This window comes from Diachasma alloeum, unplaced genomic scaffold (genome assembly GCF_001412515.2).
Source record: "Diachasma alloeum isolate Michigan unplaced genomic scaffold, Dall2.0 Dall_scaffold_00376, whole genome shotgun sequence".
NCBI lineage: Eukaryota > Metazoa > Arthropoda > Insecta > Hymenoptera > Braconidae > Diachasma > Diachasma alloeum.
The window spans coordinates 195621-204170 of NW_021680515.1; the positions used below are offsets into that span (position 1 = coordinate 195621).

The 8550-nt window shown below is 42.3% G+C and overlaps 1 protein-coding gene across 1 annotated transcript; it reads right to left on the bottom strand.

Moving 5' to 3' along the window:
- Nucleotides 1–227: 227 nt before the first annotated feature.
- LOC107041745 lies at nucleotides 228–3032 on the bottom strand. Its single transcript, XM_015262467.1, has 4 exons — nucleotides 3000–3032; nucleotides 1238–2891; nucleotides 508–837; nucleotides 228–301 (listed from the first exon to the last, which is right to left on the bottom strand). The coding sequence occupies exons 1-4, from the start codon at nucleotides 3030–3032 to the stop codon at nucleotides 228–230; spliced, it is 2091 nt and encodes a 696-aa protein (XP_015117953.1).
- Nucleotides 3033–8550: the final 5518 nt, after the last annotated feature.

Below are 8550 nucleotides of genomic sequence, written 5' to 3' on the forward strand. Positions count from 1 at the left end.
TAATTTTCTGTTTGTTTTCTATCCAAACCACTGGGTCATCGATCAGACAAATAAAGTCCATGTTCAATTCCTCTAATATACATTTCAGTTTCGATAACCAGTTGAATTCTACTCTGTTAGTACCCTTGACCAATAGAAACCTCAATCGATTCCAACAACTTCGCGGAAGACGGGTCTCTTCCATTTTAAGAACTTTAATTATCCAATTAAGTGTCAGGTCCTGTGCTCTAATGGCCAAATGCCTCAGACCTAGTTCCAATCTGAGCACGTAACCAGGGGTATTGGAGGGTAACAATAAAAGCTGTTTAAAATAGTCATTCTGAATTTTCTCAATCTTATCGTACTGACCCAAACCCCAAGAAGAGACTGCATACAGCAAAGTAGGGGAAACGACACTATCAAATAGCTTGAGCTTGGTGCACCAGGCATCAGATCTTGCTTTAATTAGGATCGATTTAGAGGCTCCGATCGCTATTTTTGCCTTCATTACGGCATGATTCAACGTACGGGTACACGACATATTGCTTTCTAATAGGACCCCTAGGTATTCGTATTGATTCACGGTTTCTACCATCTTTCCATCGTACTTAAATACCTCTTTTTCAGATTTACGAATTCTGCCCGATTTTCTGAAAGGTAGGACTTTTGTCTTCGATGTGTTGACTACTAGCCCATTTAATGAGCAATATTCTTTGAGAATTCTCAATTTTTTATCTACGTCTTGGGCACTGTGACAAAGTAGAGCTGTGTCATCTGCGTAGGTCGGCATCATGAGGTCTATTTGAGCGTTGATGTTAATTCCCCTGCATCCCTTCTCTCTAAAGTATTTTTCAAAGTCTGATACGTACAATATAAACAAAAGAGGACTCAGAATCTCCCCTTGTAGTACATCCTCTGTGATGCCAAATCTACCCGATGACCCGATAAATGTTCATGAGGATTCTTAGAATATTTGAGCTTATGTCCAGTTCAAATAATTTAGTCCACAAAAGGTTGTGAGGAATAGAGTCGAACGCCCTCTTAAAATCAATAAAAATCACGTAAACTGTACTACCAGGTAGTCTCAGCTGCATTTGGATTGTAGTTGAAAGCGTAAAAATCTGGTCCTCACAACCCCTATTCCTTCTGAATCCCGCTTGTGATTCTGGCAGAATCTCGTTAGATTCCATCCACTTCTCAATTCTTGAAGCCAATATTTTTGTAAAGATCTTTAGAATGTTATTAGTTAAAGCAATACCTCGATAGTTTGCTGGATCCTCTTTAGGACCTTTCTTGTGAAGCATAGTAAGCACTGCGCAAGGCCAGGATTCTGGGACCGTCCCCAATTCTAGAATACCATTGAATAAAGATAGAAGATACTCTCTACCCACCGGCGGGAGTGCTTTCCAGAATTCGTTGGGAATCAAATCAGGACCAGGAGCTTTATTGTTCTTTAATGATTTAAGCGCTGACTCTAATTCACGCATAGATAAATATGCGTCCAGGTTGGGATGTCTGGCATCTTCTGGACTCATGCAACACTGCACACGCGGTGGATAAACATTCGAGTAGAACTCCTCCCAAGTTTCTTTCGACAGAAAATTGCCCCCAAAAGATCTTCTACCAACCTCCTTGACCGCTAGCCAAAACTCCTGAATGTTCCGGACATTCGCTATTCTCAGTCTCAAATCAATAAAATATAAACTCTTTTTAGTATCCACTAATTCTTTAAAAAGCAATCTTTCGCTATAATAATCATCTAATAATTTTTTATCCATAATCTTATCATCATTAATCTTGTTCTTTTTGTACAATTTCCAGGCTCTATTTACATTATTTTTACTTGCTTTGGTTTCTTTGTCGAGCCATTTATCATTTCTCCCCACGTTCACGCTAATGCCCAGAATTTTTCTATCATTATTACACACTCTCTGAACCATACATATATCTCTTGCACATACAATAATACAACTCGTGAGCATTTCGTTTTTATTCTCGTTATTAGCATCAAAAAAGGAGTGGAGACCTCTGAGACGTTGTTCCAGCCTTAAGGAGTATTCATCAGACGCAGTTGCTTTCCATTTTAATTTATCTACGGGTTCAACTATTAGAGAATTCTCCTCTCCCAAGTCCGGTTTGAGTTCAGGAATAAACATTGATAATAAAATTGGAAAGTGGTCAAAGATGAAAATCTCATCAAAAACTATCAACTCTCTGATGAGCTCCAAAGCTGGAACATTTCCCCAGCAGAAGTCGACTATACTTGTTCCCAATTTACTAAAATGAGTCAATTGGCCGGGATAGTCACCTGGTGTTCTACCATTCAATATGAACATACAGTTGTCATTCATCATGGACATTAAAGTACATCCTTCTTTCTTGTTTTCTTTGTCACTGGAGCTTCGAGCCTTCAACAATACTGTGTCCTGTAGTAACTCCTCTGGTATGTTGTCATTGAGTTGTCCGATTCTTCCATTGAAGTCGTCCCCCAGGATTATGGGCTCATCACCAAACTGTTCCACAAAGCTTCCAATTGTGGCCCTTAAGATGTCCATCACATTGATATAGTTCTCTATTTTCTTGAAGGGGGGGACGTAGACATTGCCTACGGTGATGCTCACATTGTTGAGAGTAATTCGGATGAAAATCCACCATTTTGAGACATCTAACACTGTCACCTCAAATTCTTTCTTCACCAGGAGTAGTAAGCCACCACTACCTCGTCCTGTCTCAGCCTTCCTAGTAGCGTGACTCCAGAGATAGTGGAAGTTGTCCTCAATCCATGAGGGTAGACTCAAGGGGTCTTCTTCCAACCAGGGCTCACTCAGTCCAATCACATCCGCTGTACTTAATAGTTCTCTGGCCTCCCAGACATTTTTGATGCCATATGCATTCCAAAAGATAAACAGAGCCTGGGAATTGCACAAGTGGATAAGCGTTAAAACATTTTAATGTACCATTAGGGTTGCAGGTAAATCCTGCTTCCCCTTTACCTCCTTAGATGAATTTCTGTGACTTACGTTCCTTCTCTTTTGCCTCTCGTCACCAGGCATGTTAGACTTCTGGTTTTCGACAAATTTGCCCAGTTTCTGGTCCCATACATGCCAGATATTATCAATCATCACTCTCTTGTAACCTACTGCAGTGGAGTGACCTTGTGCCTCTTGTGCCTTCGCGAGTTGTCTGGCTCTCTATGCAATTTCGCGCTCCAAGGGAGTGCAGTCCTGCTCGATGAACATAGGGAGATTCTTAATATACTTGCTTTTAGATTTGAGAATAAATTTCTTAGTCTCCAAATTTCTCAGAGTGACCTGATAAAAGCGATTGTCTTCACTGCCTAGGCTGTTTATATTGGTGATCTCGTTTCCAGCATTTTTTATTTTGAAGTGAGTGGTGAGTAGTGACTCAATAGCTACTTGTGGGGATGCAGATTTTGTGTCGAGTCCTCTGACAATCAAATTGAGCTTTTTTTCCGACTTCTCTCGACGTTCCAACCTCTCTGTGACTTTGCTCAGCCAGTCTACTACATACTCGTTGTGTTCCACGCTGCCAGTAAACTCCTTTCTTTCTAGAGCATCAACTCTTTCCGCTAACTTTTCCTTCTCTTTCGTTTCCTTCAACTCACAGATCTGACTTTCCACTGCTTCTAGTCTCACATCCTGTTCCTGTAGCTTGGAATTAATTGCTAGTTCTAGTCTACTCAAGTGCTTCGATTGATCCTCTTTATCCTGTTTAATTTGACTGGATAGACTTGCAATGCTAGCTAAGATTGCATGAGTTTCTGGTGCAGTAATTCCACTCATTTTCTCTGTGATTATTATACTCTGATTGTCTATGATGGATTCATGCGACAGGCCTACCTTATTTTCAGGGAGCATTTTCAGTACTTTCTGGGATCTTCGGGTGAGCTCGGTGTCACTCTCTTCATTCTCTAAATCGACATCTACTTTCCTCTTGCTAGGCGGCGCTGGAGCCACAAAATCTTGGATGGATCTCTGAGCTTTCTCAGGGTATTTAGTGAGTAATTCGACTTTTGTTGGTTTGCCCAACTTGGGAGATTCGACAGCACGATTTTTACTACCACTTGTGCCAGCTGTTTGTGTTGACAGGGTGCTTGGCCTGATCAGCTGTTGTACGCTACCGACTTTTGACGCGGTTGCCTCGTGGTACCGAAAGATGTCCTCCGTAATCGGTTTCACTGTATTACCTACTGCGCTATCCCCACGACGACTTCCCATATCATGGAGCAAAAACCGACGCCTAGCCTAGCATCAGCAACATAATTTGAAATGATCAATTCTCTCACGAACAGTCAAACTTCCTCAAGCTCCAATACTCAAAATGCTCCAAGCCTCTTCGCCCACCAGTTCAACACGTTTTAGTCTGCTCAGAGCTCTGGATTATGCAAAAATCTTTGAAGTACGAGAGACATAACAAAAAGTCAACTGTACACATTCACGTCACACTAGCGCCCCCCGACATACACTTATACCGTAAGGCGTTTGGAGTCACGAATGCCTTAACCGGTTCGTACGCGGAATTTTAGGTCCGAAAATTCTAATCTTGTTTTTTTGTTGATACTAGAGAATGTGATATTCTCGCAGATTTAGATGAGGGGTTTTTGACAACTCATATTTCCAATAATCAACTCGATTAACTATTCGGTAGCGATCGTGGGCACTCACGCGACCACCCTCGAAATTAGACTCACTGATTTCTATTGGGGGCTATTACGGAGGATTGACTTTATTCGGTTTGATAGTGATTTATTTGAATTATCGATGATCGGAGAACACGCTAGTTTTCCGATTTATTCGTGACTGAATTTGTAATTATCGATTTAGTGTGAGGAGGGCCTGAGTGCTTTGGTTTTCTGGTGAGGGAAAATTTCGACAGGTGCTGATGCGCGTTGATTGCGACAGGGTGAATATTTCGCAATTAAGAAATTGAGTAAGGAATTTTTAGTGTAGCAGGAAGTGGCCTGGATTGTATTTTATTTTATTTCATTTTATTTTGTCGTGTGGGAATGGGTCTTAATTTCTTTTGTGAATTTTTATGCTTGTTTCTGACTTGGGGGTTGTTTTGGGGTTGATGATTTCAGGGGTTGTTAGGGATTGCCGGGAGGGTCTCGGTAAGCTGGACAACTTTTGTTAACAACATTTTTCGAAGGGGTGCGTTGTTCAAAGATTATGCCAATTGTTAAGTTACTTTTGTTTATTTAGCTAGCTCCGTGGTTTCTTAACCGAATTTGCAAATTCTTGGCTAGTTTTCTGGCGCTTATGGTAAGGTATTTTGGAGTCTAATGTCAGGGTGAATTGTTGCATTTATTTATTTATCGGCAAAAGTTAAAAAATTTTGGGGGAATTTGTTAATAACATTTGTAATTGTTGTCCGATTTTGTTAAGCGAGCTTAAACTCTTTGTTTTGTTTGCCCGCTCATTTTGTGTTACGGACGTTTTTGCGTAGACCCATTATTTTGGGATTTAGTAAAAATGTTTTATGGGGGAAAAGTTGGGCTCTTACTAAAGTTATTTGTTAGTAATTTTTGCCATTTTTGGAGTTTCTCTTTAAACAATATGTCTGAAGTTTCGTCGTGCTGAGATGAATCTTTTGGCGTATTTAGATTATATTATAATTTCGATTTTGTATTTTATTTTTCAGGGGAACGGTTCATCTTGTGAAGGGTAGTGGGGGTTGTTTTTCAGGTTGGTCTGAATGGGGTGACTCAGGGCGCAAAATTTCCGTCTCATCCGGGGGAATAATTTTAGTTCTTTGCGCTCCATTATTTTGACCGGCTGTTTAATTATTATTAAGGTTTTCAGGGTTTTTAATTGTTTGGAAATAATTTGGAAATGACAAAATTAAATGTTACCCTTCTGGAAGTTAGTATGATTTAGAATTATTTTCGGAATTTAAATGGGTCGTTCCGCAAACGGCCGGTAGTTTCTTGAGCGCAGCACCTTACGGGTTGTTCTCTACAGAGTCGGTGATTCGTACTGCGCGTGCGCGGGGAATCATCGCTCTATTTTGATCGATTTGATTCGAAATTTGAGCCGTTTCGCGCGTGTGTGTATTTCCAAAGTTTTTACAAAAATCGTTATTTAATTGCTAGATTTTTCTTTTATTATCTTTGGTGAAATTGCTCCCTTATTTCGGTTATTTCTAAGGGTTTACTTTTTGCTGTTCTGGGTGTGTCACTCAAAATTGCTGAGTTTGTAATTTGTTTTCCTGCTGGTGATAGGCGTGTCTCCAGGTGAGTAGATTTTTATTGTTTTATTTCAGATTATTTTTAGGTTTTTAGGGGTGGAAAATTTGTTTTTGTTTGTTAAGTTAGCGTTAGTCGTGATTAGCTGTATTGTGTTTTCTTTATTTTTTTGTGGAATATTCTGTGTGCATGAAGGGGCAGTTCTGTGGGGGGGAGGGAGTTGGTGTTATTTTGGTGATCATTTTCTGCGTGGGAGTGGTTCTTATGTGTTCCGTTTTTTTTTGTATAATTTTTTTTACGTGGGGGGGGAGTTAGTGTAATTTTGGTGATCATCATTTTTTTTTCTATTAATTATTTTGTTTGTGGCTGGGCCATGTGCTCGGGAGCATTTGGTGCGCATGCGTGGGGTGCGCGCGCAGCTCCTCCCAGTTGCAAGTGGGTAGTGCCGTGACTAGTAACCGCGCCCAACATTTCCGTCGGAGCGGATAGTGCCGTGACTAGTGCCCGCGCCTAACATTTCCGTCGGAGCGGATAGTGCCGTGACTAGTGCCCCCGCCTAACATTTCCGTTGGAGCGGGTCCAGCGGAAATTTGCAGGGACGTGTCTAGTTAAAAAGTTTTGGGGTATCGGGGCCCCTTTTTCCCATTTTTTTTTCTTTGCTCACTAATTACTTTTCTTTTTATTCTAGCATGGAATTGTTTCCGAGTGAGGAGGCCTTGAGGCCCTGCAGTGGTGGGGTGAGGGCGTGATTGGGGCGCAGTCGGATGAGGTCCTTTGGGCCCTAATTTTAGAGAGGGCGGCCGAGGGAATGTCGGTGGAGGTGCCCTCCCTCCTCGCACAACTTCTAAAGGGTGCGGGGTGTGGCGATATGGGTGTTACGGTGTGTAGATATTTTTGTTGTTATTTGTGTGTATTATTTGGTTCACATTTAGTTTTCCTTACCTCTTCCCTTTTTTTTTGTTTTTTTTTAGAATACTGACGTCCTGGAAGGTAGGGGACAGGTGGTGGTGAAGCTGTTGGGGGAAATAGGAGGGGTGTGGCCCCCGGAGTTTGATCCAGTGTGGGCCTTTTGGCGCGCTCACCGTGCCGAGTTGCTGGAGGTTGCGGGTGCGATCTTGTCAGAGTACCGGATGTAAGTTATTTTGGAGGGTTGGTATGTGTATTTTTTTTCTACACCCCTCACCTTTCTTTGTGTTTTTTGTCATAAATGGCGCCTAGGGACTGGTTTTTAAGAACATTTATACTGTCATTTGGATTTTATTTTCCCTCTCCCTCCGTGGGTCAGACCTCGGTTGTCGGAATCTGCTGTGGTTCTAGTTTACTTTTGTTTGGTTCGTTCGTTTCGTTTCCGCGTTTTAGTAGGTTTGACTATTTTAGGGGAGATGTGTTTTTCGAGGAGATCATGGGACGGTGTGGAATGGTTTTTCGGATCTGAACCCTCCCCCCTCCTCCAGTAACGGAAGGATCGTAGCGGATTTGGGAATACGTTTCGAGGCCTCCTCGGTTTTTTCGGCAATGCTGGGTATTGAGGGAAGTGTGGGCCTGACTTTGCTTCGGTGGCCTTTTGTTCGACCTCCCTCTGAGGTTTCTGCTGTTGTGGCTCGTGTGAGTGGTAGGGCCCTGATGTCTCCGTATGCGGACGTGCGGAGGCTGATGGAGGGTCCGCACGGAGAGCATCATCGGTGGAGGCTGCTATTAGGGGATGGTTGTCGGTGCCCGACCTGTATGGTCACGAGTCATGGGAGGTGACTCTTTCCGAGGAGTCTGCTTGATCCCTTTTGGGACGTGGCTTGTGTGCTGATGAGCTTCGGGTGTTCTAGGAGCTATTTGTTTTTCTGGGGATCCTTGGTGTGAGTTGTACGTGATATTGAGGAACACGGGTGAATTCGAGTCTTCTATTCTTCTAATGTCCTTTTCGCCTTTTTGTATTTTTTTGAATTTTGCAGTGGGAATCCTTGTCGTTTTCTCTCACGGTTCTGTTGTTGTTTTGTGTGAACTTGGAGGTTCCTTAGTTGCAGAGGTGGTTGGAGATATGGTGGTATCAGGACAGGTTTTTTTTCTTAAAGGGTGATTCAGCTCGAATACCAGCTGGAGGAGAAGGAGGCTGAGTCCTGGAAGTTGGAGGTTCCTTCCCGAGAAGGTGAGGAGGGTATATAAATGGTGAAAGTAAGTTGATTGTGCTTGTCCCTCCCCCTTTTTTTCCTTTTCGGAATGCGAGTTCAGTTTCTAGAGGTTAACTTCAATCTTTCAGATTCCGAAGGCCGAAATGTGATCCATGTGGGCGACGGGCTAACGAATCGGAGACCGTTTAGTCAGCTATTTGCAGCGAGGGAAAATGTCAAATTTTATCATTTCATTGGTTTAAT